Here is a 20175-nt window from a genome sequence, read left to right as displayed (position 1 = left end):
CCATGGGATTAGGAAGTATCCTGGCAATACTAAGTTACTATGATTTTCTTTAATTCTACTAATTGTTTTGATGACTTTATTCCTGTTGTTTGCTTTATTTATATGTTATTCTGTTTGATAATATAGCGATTGCAGTCTTTGTTGATTTTTAAATGCCATTGTGATTATTGTGAGCTGCTTTGAGCTCTGTTGCTGGAAAAGCAGAATACAAGTATCAAATCAAATCAAAATGTACAACTTGGTTTATCTATGTAATCTCTGAAAGATCCAGAATATGAGGCTAACTATAATATTCATAGATACTATCCAAATGAGGGGAGATGTATTAAAAAGGTAAAGTAAAGACCCCTGACAGTTAAGTCCAGTCACAGACGACTCTGGGGTTGCGGCGCTCATCTCGCTTTAAAGGCCGAGGGAGCTGGTGTTTGTCTGCTTCCGCAGATAATTTTTCTGGGGCATGTGGCCAGCATGACTAAGCCGCTTCTGGAGCAATGGAACACCAAAACCAGAGCAGTGCACAGAAATGCCGTTTACCTTCCCGCCGGAGCGATATCTATTTATCTACTTGCACTTTTTTGCGTGCTTTTGAACTGCTAGGTTGGCAGGAGCTGGGACAGAGCAATGGGAGCTCACCCCGTCGCGGGGATTCGAACCGCCGACCTTCTGATCGGCAAGCCCAAGAGGCTCAACAGAGGGCGCAATGAGTAGCAGGAATTGGCAAAAATTATGCACCTTGTGCTATTGGAAGCCCAAAGCCAACATTAGACACAACCCTGACTGTCTTTCACTATCCAGAGTAGAAGAAAACAAATCTAGTAACATAAATAGCACAATCCATTCTGTTAACCTGAGTTTGCCATGATGAAGGAAGATTGGTTCATGAGGCTTTGTCAGAGAGATTTTTTGACTTTGTGAAAAGTATCTGGATATGCTGGAATAAATTCAGGGGATTTTACAGTATAAGAGAAACAGATGGCCAAGTATTTTGTTCTGGCTGCTTTCTAATGCCAAGGATTTGTGGCTAGCTGAGCAATTCACTCAATTATAGCTTGTGCATACATATTTGAAAAATAATAATAATACAGTAAAGGAAAGGAAATTCATAAGCCAAGTTGCTATCTTTAAGTTGTTTTCATCAGAATTATTCGTAAGCAATTTCAGGCACAAATCCATATGATCTACTGTGACACCCACCCACCCCAAAGCCATGAATTAGTGTTTTATGGGATAGAATTCTTAAGTTTCAACTAATTTTGTTGGTAGCTTGGTCAATTAAAATAGTTCTGCCTCTTTTCTTTCTTTCTTTTTTTAAAAAATTGCTTTCATCTAATTAATGTAGTGTTGTGAACACACCAACATTATTTGCTGAATTCTTACATTATTGTTTTGATTGAATATGGAGGGTGTACACCCTTGGCCAAAGTATGCCCTCTATCCTGGCATCTACGGTTTCCCCCTAGAAATTTGATATTGCTGCTGGGTGATTTCCCCCACCTGTAGTCTGAATATGGAATATTCACTGATACTGCTTTCTAACACAGGAAAGGAGGGGAAAGATTATTTCTGCATCACTTCCATTTCTCTTTCTTCCTCTCTTCTGCCTATGTGGAGGAGTCAAGCCTTTGGGAACAATGTTCCTTCTTGTTTTTGAAACCATTTTGCTTGGGTAACTTTCCGGTTTGATACAGATCCAAATGGTGCTACAAAATAGAAAGGGGGGGGGACTTTTACAGTAATTTGAAATGAGAGCATGTTTCAGTTTTTATTCCATTATTCCATTAGTAGCAATCTGTTAAAGCAGGGGTAGGCAACCTAAGGCCCGGGGGCCGGATGCAGCCCAATTGCCTTTTAAATCCGGCCTGTGGACGGTCCGAGAATTAGCGTGTTTTTACATGAGTAGAATGTGTCCTTTTATTTAAAATGCATCTCTGCGTTATTTGTGGGGCCTGCCTGGTGTTTTTACATGAGTAGAATGTGTGCTTTTATTTAAAATGCATCTCTGGGTTATTTGTGGGGCATAGGAATTCATTCCTCCCCCTCCCCCAAAATATAGTCCGGCCCCCCACAAGGTCTGAGGGACAGTGGACTGGCCCATGGCTGGAAAAGGTTGCTGACCCCTGTGTTAATGTAACCTTGAGATTTCAGGATTGTATCGAATGCTAGTCCTACACAGAGTAGACTCATGGAAGTTAATGGGCACAACTAACAGGTTCATTCCTTTCTGCTTTAGAAGGAACTGAGTTGGCTACAACTCTGAAAGTTTAAACAAAGTGACTTCAGCTTATCACAATCATAACAGCCCATCCTACCTTCTTTCCTGATGCTAGAGCAGTGTTTCCCCAAACTTGGATCACCTGCTTTTTTGGGGGGGGGGACTACAACTCCCATCATCCCTAGCTAGCAGGACCAGTGATCAGAGATGATGGGAGCTGTTCAAAAACAGCTGGAGACTCAAGTTTGGGAAAGCTAGGATGCGGCACTGCTTTGCTGCTCTGGGTTTTTCCTCCAGTCTGCTGAGGTGAGAAGCAGAAAGTGGTTCAGATAGGCAGAAGCCAGGCCTGTGGATACTCATTCTGGAGTCCAGGAGTATCACCACTTAACTACCGTATTCCTCGCCCGCTTGTGGCACATATTGACCAATTCCAATCCATTCTGTGAGTTAGCCTAAGAGCAATTGAAATAGGTAAATGCTTCCTATTAACCAGTCTTTAACAGTGTTTCATACAGAACTGGAAAAGGCTTTGTAGAAAATGCACAGGCATACAGTTTGTTTCTTTGTAAAGTGTTGGTACACAAAGTTGTTTGTTGGACTGTTTCAACACATGGTTAATGTTCTTAAACCTGATAATTATGTTTGTCTTTCTCCCACAGTACTTCTAAAATCTAGGGAAGCTCTCTAGCATTCCCCCCCCCCTTTTCACATGCCACATTTGTAATTCGTGGCTTTTCTTTCTTAGCCAGAAGCTATGTACAAAAAACCGGGAAGACCTGAATGGCTGTATCACATGAGGCTGCAACTTGGGTTGCAGCCATTGTGCCTTCAGCTGAGTCAGGGGGAGAATGCTGATTTTCCGTTCCCCTTGGGTTTGTCGGTGCCTCTTGTCAAGGGAGACAGCTATGTAGATGACTGAATTAAAAATCCCCACCTCCCCAAATAATGCATATCAGAAAGGTGCATTTGCAGGTTGCTTACCATGAAATCACAGAAGAATAATCAATGCCTTGCTTAGTTTTTGCTTCTCAGTTTAAAAGGTAGAAATGGGTAAGGCAGTACCACTTAATAAGCAGTCTTTCTTTAATGAGATGGTAGCTTCTGAATTTTATGTAGTGTACCTTTCCTTTTGCCCTTGGGGAACCAAAGAGCATTAATATGCTGCACGACATATTTAGGATATACTGTATTCTTGTTTTCGTGCACTCACATTACTCCCAGGTAATCGTGCATAGGACTGCAGCCTTAATGCCCCTAACTACATCCTTCAGGTTTTCATACACCACTGTATACTTAAATAGCAGAATTGTAGTAATAGTAAATCGTGAATCACAAAATTGGCCTTTGAGCCATTTGCTGTTAAAGCATATCTTCCTTATCCCTGAACAAAGTGAATGTCTTAGGGCTAAAGTAAGTTGGTCGTTTTAGTTTGGGAAGGTATGTTCTCATTGTCTTCCCCCCACCCTTCCAGAATGTTCTGTGAACCAAAGTAAATGGGTTGGCAAGACTGTTAGGGAAGAACAAAAGCCTACTCCTTGTAAGAAATTGGGTCACCACCAGCTTTAGTTCCCACCTTAGCCGTGACTGCAAATACGCCCCTTTACTCTCTCCCATGACTGACATTTATAGGGGGAAGGAAAAGTGGGAGATTAAACCACTCAGTTTCTGATGCTACTGCCTATTCTGCTGAATAGGCCCCTGCATGTGTGAATGAAACTAAAAGGCTTCATTTGGACATAAGCTCAAGTTTATTACAAGAACAAGCTGCACCAAAGCCTTGAACTTGTGCATTTACTTCCCTCCTCCGGCATGGCCACAAGGAGGAGATCAGAAACTTTCACTTCAGTTTTTTTATGCGTAACCACAGCTTGTTGCAATTAATCAGACCTTGATTTATCACAACAATGGTTTGTTGAAGCAACCCAATTTTGAACTATAGGCTATGAAGTTGGTTTTAAAAAATAAATATAAAATAAAAAACCTACAGTTAAAATTAACCACAGTTGTTTCAGAATAAGGCTAAATTGTGGTTAATCAAAAAGCAGAAGTGAAAGGTTCTGATATCCTTGCATGAGTGTGAGGTGCATTCTGGCTCATTCTTATTCTAAACGATAGCTTATTGTTACATGCAAATACAGCTAATGTATCGTCCTAAGTAGGAATCATTGCAATATATGGGTGCTCTTCCCCCCCCCACCCCCACAGCCATGGAACTATAATAAAAAGGAATTTTGCTAGTTACATTATGATTATTATATTTCATTTGTATCACACTCTCTCTCATGAGCTCAGCATTATTATTATTTTGTTAGTAATCCTGCACCCTAGGGATATACAATTTATGGCAGTATGTAATAAATATAAAAATGTGTGAGATTAATACAGAATGCATTAGTTGTTTGCAACTGATTGTACTTCTCTTCTACACACTGATTTAACTGCAGCGAATTTTCCCCAGGAATACTGTGAACTGCATTTCTGTGAGGCTACTGAGCATTCTCTGTTCAAGATCCTTAGTCTTCAGTATGCAGAATTATAATGCAATTATGATGCTATTAGTCAGATGTAATAGCATCCCTTAGGTAGAAAAAGTGTCACAAGTACTGCAGTTGAGACATTCATTGTCTCGAGATATTTAATTGTGTCACAACACACACACACAGTATTCTAAATAGGCAGCAAAACAATATACTGAGCTAGTTTACAAATTTCAGACAGGTAATCTGAAGGCTTAGTTAGTCTTGGAAGGAAAAGAATTTATCCTGTGCTGAAAGTAATAAATCTGTAAATTCTTTTGATCTCTCTCATGTGAAAAACAGATCCAGCAATACTTCTTTGGTTTCTTCCTATCTCATGGTGGGAAGAAAAGGAGAATAGGGAAGCCCAAGGATCTGTCCAGGTATAAGAAGTACTGGAAGTTATTTCAGTTGGCTGTAACAAAAGGAGTAGAGTGGAAATCATTGAAAACTGGTTCACACCAGCAATTCTTCGTGCACTATTAACTGTTCAGATCTAGTCACAAAACATTCTTCTGAGGAGAAAAGGTTTAGTGAACCCTGGAAATTGGATTTGATTTATGCCAGAAAATCTGCCTTTTCACTGCTTGAGATTTTCTATGGAAGAAAGCCACAGCCTTTTACCAAACGGTTTCTAAGGAAACATCTTATAGCAGAGCATCTAAAAACAATTTGGTTGTTAATGAGAAATAGTTCTCACAACGGTGGGAAAGTGCCGAGTGGAAGAAAAGGCTTCAAGATTTTGGCACTTTCTCCATAAAGACATTTAAATAAAAGTGTGCTGTGCTGTAGCACAGCTTATGAAATTTCCTGCATAGAAGGGACTTTAATCACCTGGCTTTCAGTGCTCTGTGCTCTGGTTTCACATCTTCTTTTTACTGCAGGTAAAGACTTTAAAGTGAGCTGCAGAAATACCTTTTAATTTTTTTAAAAGCAAGTTAGATATTTAGAAATTTGTCATTCAATTGATATATAATTTTATGGTATTACTTAAAAAAAGAGAGAAAAAAGTGGTGTTATGAGCCATCAAACTTCGGAAATACAGTGGTCCCTCGACTTAAGAATTTAATCCATTACGAATGCACATTCGTAGGTCGAAAACCTCGTAAGTCGAAAAAAGCGGTTTCCCATAGGAATGCATTGGAAACGGAAAAATTCGTAAGTCGAGTAAACCGCATCTAAAATCCGTAAGTCGAGAAAGCCCCATCTAAACCGCAACGGTTTTCCTTTCGGATGTCGAAAAAACGTAAGTGTGCGGCCATTTTTTCCCATTCGTAACTCGAAATTTCGTAAGTCAAGTACTTCGTAAGTCAAGGGACCACTGTATACTTTCCCCAAAAGGTTTCTACAATTTTGGCCAATAGTCTAGTGTATTATGCAGCATGCTTTGAATCTTTTCTCTGTTCTGGAGTGAGTGCTGTCTGTCAGGTTCTGTCTGGTCTTCACCCAAGAGCCTCCTGTTCTGTGAATGGCTATCTCTTGGGGCTGGCCAAAGAAATGGTATCACCCTCCCTCTTTCCATCCTATTGGTTTTCTCTGCCCAGGCTGTAAATATTTCTAGGTCTTTGTCTAGGTCATTCTGTCCTGGGGTTGATCCTCCCATATTACATCTGTGTGGACCTGCTTACTAGCATCTGCACAGGCCAAGAACAGGGGACCTTTTTTAGCCCAAGGTCCCATTCTGGCCCAACCTCCAGGGACCACAATGGCACTAGTGAGCAGGGCAAGCAGAGCAACTCCTGCCCTCCATGCATGCAAGCAAGAAGTACAAGTTCAAGCACTCATTCTAGCCTGCCATAAAGGAGACTACAAAGCAGAGCCAGTAAGGTGTGGCCTGGGGAGAGTCTGAAGGGCCAGACAGAGGGCTCAAAGGCCACATTTGGCCCCTGGGGCTGAAGTTCCCCATTCACGGCTTCTTAGGCCATCAAGTGGGATCTGCCTCGTTCCTCCATCTGAATCCTGCTTGGATTTGAACTGAGCCCTCTGCCTGCTCAGCTGTCTAGTGATGCTACTCTCAGAAATACTGTTAATACACGGGAGCATGGTTCCTGCTGTTACGTAGCCATAGGGCATCCCTGTAGCTGTCACTCATAAACATTTCCTTAGACTTGCTGTGGTGGGATGCTGAGAAGCCACTTAGGGAAATGAAAAAGAAAGAAGGGTAGATTAACTGATCAGATATCCTACATCAGAGACATATAGAAGGGTGTACTAGCCTCTGAAGCAATAATTTTGTTGTGGAAAATGCATTCTGAAGTAATTTTGGTGCCAAAACTAAAACAGAGCACCCTGCTTCCAAGTATGTAATTATGCACTAACCATAGCTAAGGTATTATCTTCATCCTAAATGCTAATGTTTATGGCTTCTTTATGTATGCCCCATGCCCCCCCTAGTCGTTCAGTTTTTCTTATTTTGTTATTATTTCTGCTTTTTAACTTTTTAACAGAATGAAAAATTCAAAAGTAAAAGGTGTGTTGGAAATGAAACGATCAACATTCTATCAGGATTGTTTGATTAGTGGGATGTCTCTATGAATGTTTAAGGCAAATATTTTGAGAACAAGTTGTACATATACAAAGTTGTATGTGTTTGGGAAGGATGAAGCTCAGGGGTAGAGCATCTGCTTTGCCTGCAGAAGGTTACAAGTTCAATCCCCAGCATCTTCAGGTAGGGCTGGGAAGGATACCTTGTCTAAAACCCCGGAGGGCCACTGCCTGTGAGTGTAGACCAGTGAGGGCCAAACTTGGCCCTCCAGCTCTTTTGGTACTACTATTCCCATCATCCCTGACCACTGGTCCTGTTAGGTAAGGATGATGGGAGTTGTAGTCCAAAAACAGCTGGAGGGCCAAGTTTGGCCATCACTGGTGTAGACAGTATCTAAGGTAGATGGACCAGTGCTGTAAGGATAGCCTGTACAAGGATTTAAAGAGAGAGAAGCATGCTGAACGTTTCATGGTCGCTTGTGTTTTTTTAAAGCAATGTTACTGAAACATGATTGTACAGATGTAATTGTACTTTAATTGCTTTTTATCAAAAAATAACATGAAGTTGCCTGATTCTTTTATGCAAGACTTGCTTTGGAAATGATTAATAATAATAATAATAATAATAATAATAATAATAATTTATTTATACTCCGCCCATCTGGCTGGGTTTCCCCAGCCACTCTGGGTGGCTTACAACAGAAAAATGAAATAAAACAATATCTTAAGCAAAACAGTGGAACTGAAAGGCCTATCCAGGTTTAGTTAAAACATTCCCACGATGTAGTCCAAATGAAAGACTGGATGTCAAAATAAATTAGTATGCGTATGCTATTATGGATCAGCTTTCCACTTTATGGCTACATCCTGCAAGGACTCCTCTCAGTTTTAACTAGAGCTAAAGATACAAGATGGTTTTACAAGATGGTTATTGAGTTCTGTATAACTACCTATAGGTTTTCTTAGCACACATCCTGTTTTTATGGGAACAACATTTCAGAGGATATAGATAAAGGTTGTAAATATTTGGGGTGTCATTCCAAATTGTACTGTAGGAAGCTCAACAGTTAACAACTTCTGAGCCTTTTTGTCAGGAAATTAATTCAGAGGGCTAAAAAACAGTAATAGGATATTCTCAGCTGAGGCAATATACATGAATAAAAGATAAACATAACTCTGAAAAACTTAAGAGCAGTCCATTTGTTTTTATAATGTGATGATGATAATATTGTATAACTGCCTGAGAGTCAATAACAGGCACCCCCAAACTGCGGCCCTTCAGATGTTTTCGCCTACAACTCCCATGATCCTTAGCTAACAGGACCAGTGGTCGGGGAACATGGGAACTGTAGTCCATCTGGAGGGCCGCAGTTTGGGGATGCCTGGTCAAAAACATAAAACCTTGTTACTTATCATCTCTGTGGATTTTATCCAATATTAGTCCTCCTCAGAGTTCACCCATTGAAATTAAAGGACATCACTAATTTAGCACACTTTAGCAATTTGGCCTATTCTGGGTTTGTCTTAGCTGGATACCACTTTATAGATTTTGTTCAAGATTCAAAGCATTGGGGTTTCCATCCAGAACTATACACAGAACAGAAAGTGTGCAGCCAGATTAGGGAGGAGAGGTGATTGTTGCAGATGTAGCTGCTTTCACAAATTACCATAATTACATTGTTTTAAAACCATCTGCTTGAAAGGAAAGGGAGATTAAGAATGATATTGTGATTCGTTAGTACATTTGCAAATTAGTAAGAATTATAGCACAATCCTGTACATGTCTGCTTAGAACACTGAGTTCAGTTGCTCATACTCCTAGGTAAGTGCGTACAGGATTGCAACTTTAAATCATAAAGATAGCTGTTCACGAGGCGAAGAAAAGCCAGAGACATTCAGTGCCATTGGGTAGAAATGTATATTGTAGACTGATGACACAGGTTTGCTAGCCTCTGCCTTAGAAATACATATGGTCTTCATATGCTTACAAAATATGTCTCAAATTTTGGGTGGACATTTTTGGATAAGCATCTTGGACCCTGGTCCAGGTCTGAAAGGTCAAATTCTTGTGTATTTCAGTAGTACCTTGTACCGAACCTCTGTGGAAAGAAGGAAGAGACTATTACAGTACTCTCAGGCAAGCTAGTTTGATAATTGTTTATTTACATTTTGCTCTGTTGTTGTTATTATATATTAATTTTTTTAAAAAAAATCATAGCTATTTGCTCATAGAAATCACTTTAAAAGTGGTGAGAAGGAAAAGACTCCAGAATTAAAGCTTTTCTCCTCTTGCATTAATCTGGCGTGGTTTGGATAAAGGCTGGAAACCTGGCAACCTACAGGCAGAATTCAATCCTCAGAAGGCTGTCAGCTGGTCCCTGCGGTGGTGGTCAGGATTCAGAGGCCATCTCCCCCCGTCCCCCAATACTGCCATTCCTGCAACTTTTCAATTAAGATTTGGTGGCAATTATGTAATTTTCCAGTCTGTGTCTGCTGGCTGGTATATTAATTGTTAATTTGGAAGGGAGGTGAGGAGGAACTATCTGCCATCTGCAATATTTAATTTTTGGCTAGGTGATCCTCAGGGTCCCTTCCAGCTCTGCAATTCTACGATTTCTTCATTTGTGCGGATTTCACCAGAAGTGAAGCTACTCCTGTAGGTTTTCAGAAAGAGGCCGGTTCATTTGTTTGTTTGTTTGCCTGTTTCATGAAATTTTGCTGCAGCTTCCTGCAAATGTGGCTGTCTGTAAATATGATATCTGGAGTTACTAGCCATTTCCTTCGAGCATACTTAACATACCCAAAGAGCAGTGTTAACCAAGGATCCAGGTTCTTTTGCATACAGGAGTGGGCTTTTGTAGAAGTTCTGTGTGCCCTAAATTTTCTTACTGGAATCTATTATGCATGAAAGGGGTCTGAGCCCATTTGCAAGACCTCTGAATGAACTCCATTCATTTGGTGTGCTTGGAAGTGGCTATTCAGACACAAACAGACACAATAGCTACAACCTAATTTCCTTGGCACCGACACCGGCTTATTAAAAGGGAAGAGTTTGTTATATAAAAAAGTGTAGTAGCTTTTCTATGGTAGTTATATAATTCAACATTCCATTAATATCTCCATGGTGTAATTATATAAGCACATTCATTTCTTCACATGTCTATAGTGTGTTGGTTCTGGATACTTCCTAACTTCCTTGGTAACATTTAAAGACAGTTGTAGCATGTATCGTTACAGTATATAGAAATACAATTTGTGCATTTTAATATGGAATGCATCCTGTCAGTGTTGAATTTACCATTTTCATGGTAATCATTCTTAAGTTGTCATTGCAAGTAGACATGATAAATAATGATATGAAGGCACAGTCGGCTAGATTGTTCAGAATGTAATAAAATAAATTACCAAAATGTAAGGCTAACCTGTACAAATATTTAATTGCGTTCAGCAGTTGAACGAGGGCTGTGACAGTAGTGTTGGGATTCCAGGAAGACATGTTAGAATAAATAGTGTAAGGGTAGAAAAATGGTAATCAATTAAATCGAAGGACCATGTAATTAGGAAGCAACACTAATCCGGGGAGGTCTTCAGCTAGCAATCTCTCTCCTGCTAACTCCAGTGTTGAGGGTAGTTTTATGCACACAATGACGTCAAAGTGTATGCGTGTGTTGTGGGTGATATTGTTTTTCAGATAGCTTGGACCTAAGCTGTTTAGGGCTTTACAGGTCATAACCACCACTTTAAAAAGTGTCCGGAAACAGACCAGTAGCCAGGGAGCTGTTGTAGCAAGGGAGTTGTATGCTCCCTTGCATTTGTATATCTCTGCATTTGTTTTAAGATGAATAAGACACTGGTTAAAGGGAAGAAAACATTTTAAAAAAAATACATAGTAGTAAACGATCTAGTTTGAGATATCTCATTGGCCCTCTCTGCAGTATTTTACTTATCAGCCTGCGGGAGGAGAGGGGAGATTACTTAATGAAAACTACAGATGACTAAAAGCATTGTTAATACAGAGAAGGATCAGGAAGCTATACAGAGTGAACTAAACAATCTCAGGAACTGGGGCAGTAGAACAAAATGTACTAAGGTTATGAGAACAAAATTAACCCACGTGACCATCTCTCTGGACTCGTTCAAATGGCAGAAAATATCTACATGATGGTGTATGTGGGAAACGATCATGGGGAGAATGATGTTTGAACTGGGCAGGGTACATGGTGAGCAACTAGCCAAAGGCTCGCTTGTAGCTGCTGCTGGGAAGAATGGAAGAGCCTTCACAATATGTATGTGGTATTTTTCTATCGCATTCAGAGGTACAAAATTGCATGGAGAAATTCAGAAGCGCACATGCAAGTTTAGCATGTACTAAAAAAAATAAGGCCCCACAGAACTAGCATATCAAATGGGTGAACATGGAAACTTAGTGTAGAACTGACTGAAGGCCGAGAGTTGAGTGGGCTCTTCCTCAAGTTGTTGTGCTGGTAGGCAGATGGGCGGTAGGCAGGAAAAAACAGATACACAGAAATTATGAGACAAACTCCCTGCTGTACCCGCAAGGGTACACGTTCTTTATCTTGCAGTCCTCCTGCTAATTGCTTTTCCGGCTAAACCATTTCCCCTCCTGTTGGCATGCGTACTGTGCTTGATTAGAGTGTCCAGCAAGGACCAGACATGGACTTGCATATGTCACCTTACCACCATGCATCTAGGCTGCCAGGAACGTCATTCCCTATTCAGAACCCTTAAAATCACTTGCATTCTTGGGTTTGTAAACATTTTTTTTCCCTGTCCTTAAGAACCAGAGCATTGTGTGTGTTTTGCAACGCTTTATGTTTTAAAAATACAAGTTTCTAGCTCTTATGATTGCGTTAGAGAGGTTCAAAATGTCACAATGACTTTCAGTTCCTTTTGTTTTTCCTTCCTTTGTTGATGGTTCTCAGCTGTTTGAAAACATGAATAATAAAAAGAAGCATATGTTTTGCAGAACTAACAAAATGGACACACATCTGTGCAACAGAACTTTATTTTTGGTAGGCAGAAGAAAACCTTAAAAACAGCACATGAGTTGAATTGGATACTTGCTACTATAATTTCATTTGCACTGTTGTTGGAAATGAATTAACCGTGGCTCCTAGCCTGCCTGTGTGCTTGCCCCTTCCACTTTAGAGGCATGGGGTATGTGTAGGTTTTTCTGGTAAAAAAGATGTAACCCTACCCTCACTAGTTTTCTCTGTACACTATAGATAGATTCTTTGAGTGAAACCATGCCTTCCTACAACTTGCTCACACTTCTAAACTTTCTAGGTTTGTAGTGTTATGGAAAACTAGACACTTTCAGTCTTTCTCATATTGGAGTGGTTCATACAGGCATGTTAATCATCAGGTGGTGATTTGTGTGTGTAAATGGATTGTCCACAGACCTAAAACTACAGATGGAACTGTCATGTCCGTCAATGTCACCACATTGGAATTTGTTGAAACACTCAGCTGCCAATCATCAACAGATGAGCAATTCAAATGAATTTTGCCCAGCGCATTTCACAATTGCAGCACAGTTTGCCACAGAGAAAGCAAACCACATGTTTCCTTCTTGCGTGGAAAGCAAAAGCCGGCAGAAGACATTGGGGGGGGGGGTTGAGTTTATCTATCACATCAGTGGAACTCAACACTCTGTTGGATCCCTTTCACACAAACGTCTCACATGGAAAGGCACATTACAGGGTTTGCTTTCTTAGCAGAAGCTGAGTTTTCATCGTAGGATGCAAAGAAAGTCATACATCAATACTACTAGGTTTCAACTAGTAATGAGGCACCTTAGGCCTGTTTTGACTGACAACATTCCACACTGCAAGCACAATCCATGTAAAATAAATTATTTCACACTTCCCAATGAATCCTGGAAACCACAGGCAGGAAGCTAGACAGCTTTCATAGAGAATCGTCAGTTTGCAGGATGCAAATTTGCAGGATGTGAAGTGTGAAGTAGCTTAACAGCGGTGGTAACAGATATGCCCCAAATAATGAAATATAGGATTTTATCCCTGGGTATCAGTTTTTAACTTAAATCTATTTTCATTTTATTCTCATTTCACTTTTTAAATGTTGCATCCCAGCAATGTAGGCTTTTCCATAATTTTTTGTGCTGGAAAAAATTCTGAAATTGAGGTAATTGGCCTTAGGGGGGGGAAATCAGTGGCATCAGAATATCTTATACAAGTGATCTGGTTTTTCATGCCTGCTTTTAATTGCATTTAGTAAACAAAGCTAAAAACTCTCAAACTGCCAAGCTTGCCTAACAGTCATTTGCAGTTGGCCTCCTTTCATTGTTGCTGATGAACATATGCAATGGAAGATTTTCAATGGAAAAAGAAAACACTGGAAAAAAAATCCACCCCACGTCTCTGTTGCAGTCCTATTTGAAATACGAAAAACGTATACATAAAATAATGGAAATTTTGCCTTTTGTGTTTTCAAGGAACATCCCATTATGGTGGCTACTCCCATGATGCTGTGGTGTATGCGCTTCAGAAATGTGGCATTCGTCACATTGACACGGCAAAGAGATATGGCTGTGAATCGCTCCTGCAGAAGGCCATCAAGGAGAGTGGTGTAAAACGGGAGGATCTCTGGATAACTACCAAGCTCTGGCATGCAGACTATGGCTACGAGAACACTAAACAAGCCTGCTTAGAGTCCTGCAAGAGACTTGGTGTTGAGTATCTAGGTATGGCATTTCTCCCCCTAATTCTCTTTGCAGTACCCTGTTAGGAAATCTGAATTAATATTTAGCACGTGCCTTGCTTGCCCAGCTGGTGTCCTTGCAGCAAAATGCTTTTACCAAACCTCTTATATTAAACTTAGGCTTTTCATCATGGAGATGTTTCTTAGTCATGGCAAAGAGCTTAGGAAGTGGGCTGTGGGATCATGCGCTGGTTCTTCACAGTCTCTCAGAGCTAATTCTTCCCGTCTCCCCTAACTGCAAATATGCTAGAGAAGCATTAGTGATAGGCAGTGCTATTTTTCTAGGGAAAGAGGTGCCGAAACTCACCGTGAACGCCTTCCTTGTTCTCTTAGAATGGCAATGGTGCCCACCTGAGAGGTGCCAGAACTGTGTTCCAGTGAGTTCCAGCTGAATAAAAGCCCTGGTGATAGGTAAGACTAACCTGATTCCCACCTTAACCAGCTCTTGAAGACAGCTAAGTGGGGAACCCGCTTAGCCTTAACCATTGTTGACCTCAATGGTTGAGGCAGAAGGGAAGAATTCAGTCTGGGGGAATGTGTGTTCTGTGTCCAGTACCCAACCACTTTACCATGGTTAAGATATTGCCCCCGTTACATCAGCACTGGCTCCTAGTAAGAAAACAGACAGAGTATCATGACCCAGAATCCCGACACTTGTGTTTGTCTGCTATGCTGTTGCAATAGCTCTGCGGAACTAAGTTCACAATGACACAGCATCTCCTCTTGTTACTTCCTTAACTTTTGTTGCTGCTCTTTGAACACTTGCATTTTGTTTGGGGGACTTCTTCAAAGATGCCTCATCATCTTTGGATCTGCTGCTTCAGGAGTATTTCCATGCAAAAATACATTCCCCCCCCCCCGCCCCCGGATGGCAGAAGTTGTCCTTGAGCCAGCTGCCCAATAGAACCTTAAGGAGCATGTGCCTTGATACCTGCTTTAAAACAGAGGCAGCCAATGTGATGTGGCTTGGCTACAACTCCCAGCGCCCCTGACTATTGGCCATACTGGGTGGAGCTGACTGGAGATGTAGTCTAGCAACATTTGGAAGGCAGGTCTAAAGGCTTTCTGCTTGCAGTTTCTCAGTGAAGGATGAGCTGGTTTCCTCCCATCACCATTGCTTCAGGAGAAGTTACGGATGGCCACTTAACTTGTTCCTGAGTGTTTCAAAGTACAGTGTTCTTAATTACTCTGTCCAACCTGCCACAGTAAAACTGTGTTTTCTGGCGATTTGCAGTTCACATAGCCATGTCCTCCATAGTGGTTTTTATACTACAGAAACTCCTCTTTCCCTCTGTTGGACTTGGTGCTGTTGCATCCCAAGGCAGTTCAAAGTCATCTCAAAATAACTTGCCTCGCCAATCTGCCATCTCGGGCAACACAAGAGGCAAAAGCTACTGAGAAATTCTCCCCAAGTCCCATTAGGATGAATAGGAGCCGCATAAAGATATGTTTATCCTCACTCGCCATGCAATATGAACTGTGACTTATGCACCCCAATGGCTTTGTAGATAGTGAGGGGGTGCCGCCTGCCCTTAGTTTGGATGCATGAGTGAGGTGCATTAAGGCATTACTGCATGCAAGCTCAAATAAGGTGTGTGACAAGTATTGAGGCACAGGCTGCCTTTAAAAAGCAACTTCCCTCCCACTCATAGTGTAGCCCTCTTCAAGCTGGGCTGCATTATTCAATGGGACTTGCAACTCACCTTGCTTCCTCCCTTCCTGCTAGATCCTCCCACTCCTACTCTTATCTTGGGAAATGGAGGAGAAGTAGTTGGCAGCAGAGGGCATGAGAATGGATTAGGAATGCCTCTGCAGGGACTCTCCTTGGCAGCAAATGACGCACGGTGCGCCTGATTTCTGACTACAAACCACATGATCCTTGGCAGCCAAGGAGAGACTTCCAAGGCGGAGGACTTTCAGGGGCAATTGGAAGAGGTATCTGCGGATTAAAAACAAACAACAAATCTCCAATCATTTGAACTGTAAGATCTCAAGAATTTGTTTGCTTACCTGTTAATTATCATACTGTAATGCGCAATCTACCAGGGGATAATTCCTGAGCTAAAATGAGTGTCCACTTCAGCAAATGGGCAGCCTCCATTTGTACACTTGTGCAGAAACCTTTTGATCTTGGTGGGGTTTGGAACAGGGATTTTTTCCGAGTTGTTGGTACAAAATGGCAGGCTGCACTAAGATGTTGCCTGTCGTTAACATTGAGCTGCTGTGACACCTGGGGCCATGCTGACTTGTGCAGGTTTTCTCTTTTCCTGATTTTGCATTAGAGTTTTTCTAAAGAACTGCGAGCGCATGCTCATCGTGCAAAAGCCATCTGCAGGTTTTGTGTCCAACTCATGACAAATTACAGTGTCTTGTATTTAGCTGTGGAACAGGGCTTTAACAGATACATTCCACTCATTACATTTGTGTGTGAGTGTGTGATACGTGTGTACTGTGATTTTCACTCCATATAAGAGTTATGTTCCGATGATGAGCATCCTTACTGAATCAATATGAAATTGCAGAAATATAAAATCTCTGGCTTTGGCTTTAGAGGCTGTATTCCATGGGATTTGTTTGGACTCTTCTTTGCAGATAACTCTCCACCACCCTGACTATGCTCTGTGCTTTGCTGAATGCATAATCTGTTTTATTCTCTCCCATGTGTGTTTTGACTCACTTTCTGGTCTTTGTTAGCAGCTTCCCTTTTATTCTGTTGGGAATTCGGATGGAATTGCAAATATTAGTTCCACTCACAAGCATGCTGGTGACTGCTAACGATGCAAAGTCAGCCTTGCATTTTGAATGGAACTTTTTCTTCTAAGCTTTGATGACTCCTGGGAAACGCACAACAACGGAAAATTAATGAGATGCCCATTGACTTGCAATAGCAGAATTGGCTGTATATCAAAATACCGTATCAAATTACTGTATACATTGAGATGTGTTAGATTATTTTGCGTTTTTGGCATTTGGCTCTGATTTGCCGCCATGTAACATTAATTTGATTGCCTGTAGTGAGCAGAAGATGCGTGTCTGAAGAATGTTAGCTTCCTTCTCACTTTTTGGTACATAGCTGTTGTGTTGGGCCAAAAGCTACAGTGCTTCTTGCACAGTGAAATAACATTTTTGTTTTGCTGAATATAATACCGAGTCCAGGAAACACTTGAATCTTAAGGCTTAGTTTCAAATATTTATTTATTTATTTATTTATTTTTTAAAAAACCTGAATGCTGGGGTTGAAAACATGTAGACATGATCCCTCTAAGGCTTGATTTCAGTAGGAGAGTTAAACATAATTCCCATTGGGATCAGTGGGACTTACAGTTCAATCCAACGTGTATTTACTTGGAAATAAGTTCCACTGAGTTCAGTGGATCATATTGCCACATATGCTTAAGTATTGCAAAGTCGAGAATTGCTTAACTTTGGATAGAATCATGGTTTCCTTTTAAGGATTTTGGTTGGTTTGTATGTTTATTTACTGTATTTTTATCCTGCTTTTCAGACAATTATTGCTCCACAAAGTATAACCTACCTTTCAGGCTTTCAAAAGTGACTTGCAGTTGAAATAATACCTAAAATGCAGGATTAAGAAGAACTCACAGAACAACATAATGAACCCCAAAGGGCAACAAAAACAGCATATAAACCTGCAGCAGGACTCTTATCAAAGCCTGTTCATAGGATAAAGCACAAATTGAAATTATTATTATTTTGGTTAGTAGTGCTAGAGCCAATTCTCAGTTGACTTCCTATACTCAGCTGTGCATCCCTCAGCATAAGTACATGTGCTGCTGTCAAGTCTGAACAGTGGCTGTGTGCATTTTTTCCTGTGCTCCCCTTTTATTTTAACAGTGGGATCACTTATATTTGAATTATTTCTAAAGAGGAGCGCAGAAATAGATATCCACGCTATTCATGCTTGATGGAATGCATGTGTATGTCATAATTGCTAGACATATGAGAGGGCAAAAAGTCAAGAAAAGTGGCCCCTCCTTTTTAAAAAAGACTTCAAAAAAATGCTGTTTGCTGAGGTTGTGCATTAAGCTGCTCCAAATGATGAATAAGCATTTGCTCACACTACTGCAGTGTCAGCAGCAGAACAGGATTCCATTCACTCCTCAGCTCAGTCCATCCATTTGTGCATGTGTCTTATTGCTATTAAAAGCATGATGGAGCTCCTCCACCAGCTCTCACGTGAGCAAGTGGTTGTTTTTCCTATCTGGTGGTAAAGGGGACATTATGAACTTTGCCCATAAGAAACAATGCACTCATTTGGACCCCTGTGGACATGTGGGTAGAGGACTAGATTTGGACCTTCGAGTTCAGCTGTAAATTTGGTAGGTGGCTTTGGTCAACCCTCAGACCTTCAACAGTAAAAAGAGAAAAATAATAACGATTTGCTCATAGCTGTTAGGGTGAGCACTTGTTAAGCACTCTCCTATTTATTAATTTGAAAAACCAGTTCCTGACATTCCGTAACACGCTCCTGATGTTTCGCCATGCATTAACGTGACCAAGAAATAGATCCCATGATGGGGATTTTATTTATTAATTATTTCAACAGTTTGTATACTGCTTAATCACATTCGTATCTAAGCAGTGAGTGTACAGAGTACCCAATACAATAAGATTAAAATGTGTTAAAGTTGGGTTCATGCTACAAAACGACTACAAAACTTTGGCACCAGTTGGGAGTTTGTCTTCAGTTTTGGGATTCACAGTTAATGAAGCGCCCAAGAAGCTTCCTGGTTTGTTTTTTTCTGCCAGGTAGTACAAGAAGATGGGGAGGGAGGGGTTTACAAGCATGTAATATGTTCACCTTGGGACATCCAAAGTTGTGTCGCTTTGTTGTATAAATACTGCACAAATTATGACAATCTCTGGTGTCTCCGAAAGGACCTCTGAGGAACCCAACAAACTTGATGCTTAACATACTCTCTCATCTGCTGAGGTGAAGAGCCTCTTTGTACAGTAATTGAGCATGTGATTTTTATTGGCAGTATACTTCCCCTCACTTGTATATATTCACCCTGCAAAATGCAACTTGAATGTATGCACTGAAAGAACCAATGACGACCAAGATGCAGTTTGCATGCAGAATCATGGAGGCGCTGATTCGAGGAAGGATGAAAGCCCCACATATTGGAACAGGCCAGAGGTCTTGCAGTTCTCAGGGCTGCTAAGTCATTTTGCTTGGGATGCTGCAGTTTCTCAAGCTCAGCACAAAACTGCTTTTGTATACTGCTTTTTGTCTGCGGAGTGGCTGTGTCTATGAGCATCTAGGAAACTGGGCTTACCTGCATATTAAGGCTGCTTCACTGGAACTTTTGCACTGAAATTGCATTAAAACTAGTAGAGGTTGCACCATTCGGTATTTTGTACTCGTGGTTCACAGGTGGGGACTGCAACTCCGCAATTCAGCAGCTGATTTACCTTTTCATTGGGAGCTTTTTGGTTCTTTAAAACAAGTTTGGTGTGATTTGTTCATGAAAAACAACATTGGATTTTCTTTCTTTTTTTCCTTTTTAGATCTTTACTTGGTGCATTGGCCGGACACGCACATCCCTGGTAAAAGCAATCGAGAAGTCAGAGCAGAGACCTGGCGAGCCATGGAAGAGTTGTATGAGAAAGGTGGGGTGACTTTGATAGTTACTGCTGATTTTTTCCACAGTTGCAAAAAGGCAGAGAGTGTTACTGTTGTGCTATCACGACACACAGAGGGACATTTTCACCATCTTTTCCACTCGGGATGTATCTTGGGGCAATCTGATGTCATGTCATTCATACCAGGGCTCGGAAGTGCCACAGAATAGTGCTCCACTCTGGAGTTTTGTAACCCTTTCCCTGCAATGCTTTTTTAAACACCTGAACATTTAGCAATCCTGATGAACTTTGCTCCTTTCTTTGTCCAGTGAAGAAGAGGCCTAAAGACCGTCTTTTCAGAGTAGGCCTCTATAAGATGGGGTGGTGGGAAAGAGAAGCAGCATCGCTGTCCGGAGCTCTGTTGGAATGTCCAGTGGGTAGAAGGAGTCTGATGTGGGGCAGGCCCAGCACAGAGGGAAGTATTGAGCAGGACCCATTGAAGGACTCTGACCCTGGAGTGGGACGCAGCAGATTGAGAGGTGGTGACCTAGACCAAGTGGGTTATCAGGAGAACAGCCCACCTCAGTGTCATTGGTTACCCCAAGTCTAGAGCCATAAACAAATCATGACACA

The 20175-nt window shown here is 41.1% G+C and overlaps 1 protein-coding gene across 3 annotated transcripts in view; it reads left to right on the top strand.

Moving 5' to 3' along the window:
• LOC118089425 (glyoxal reductase) overlaps nucleotides 1-20175 on the top strand; it is a 62790-nt gene that overhangs the window by 3777 nt on the left and 38838 nt on the right. For all 3 annotated transcript variants that reach the window (XM_035124072.2, XM_035124074.2, XM_035124073.2), the window contains exons 2-3: nucleotides 13691-13939; nucleotides 19489-19590. In XM_035124072.2, the coding sequence (XP_034979963.2) occupies nucleotides 13691-13939; nucleotides 19489-19590 (351 nt within the window). The remainder of the gene's footprint in view (nucleotides 1-13690; nucleotides 13940-19488; nucleotides 19591-20175) is intronic.

This window comes from Zootoca vivipara, chromosome 7, assembly GCF_963506605.1.
Source record: "Zootoca vivipara chromosome 7, rZooViv1.1, whole genome shotgun sequence".
Classification (NCBI taxonomy): Eukaryota; Metazoa; Chordata; class Lepidosauria; order Squamata; family Lacertidae; genus Zootoca; species Zootoca vivipara.
This window is presented reverse-complemented; position numbering and strand designations above follow the sequence as displayed.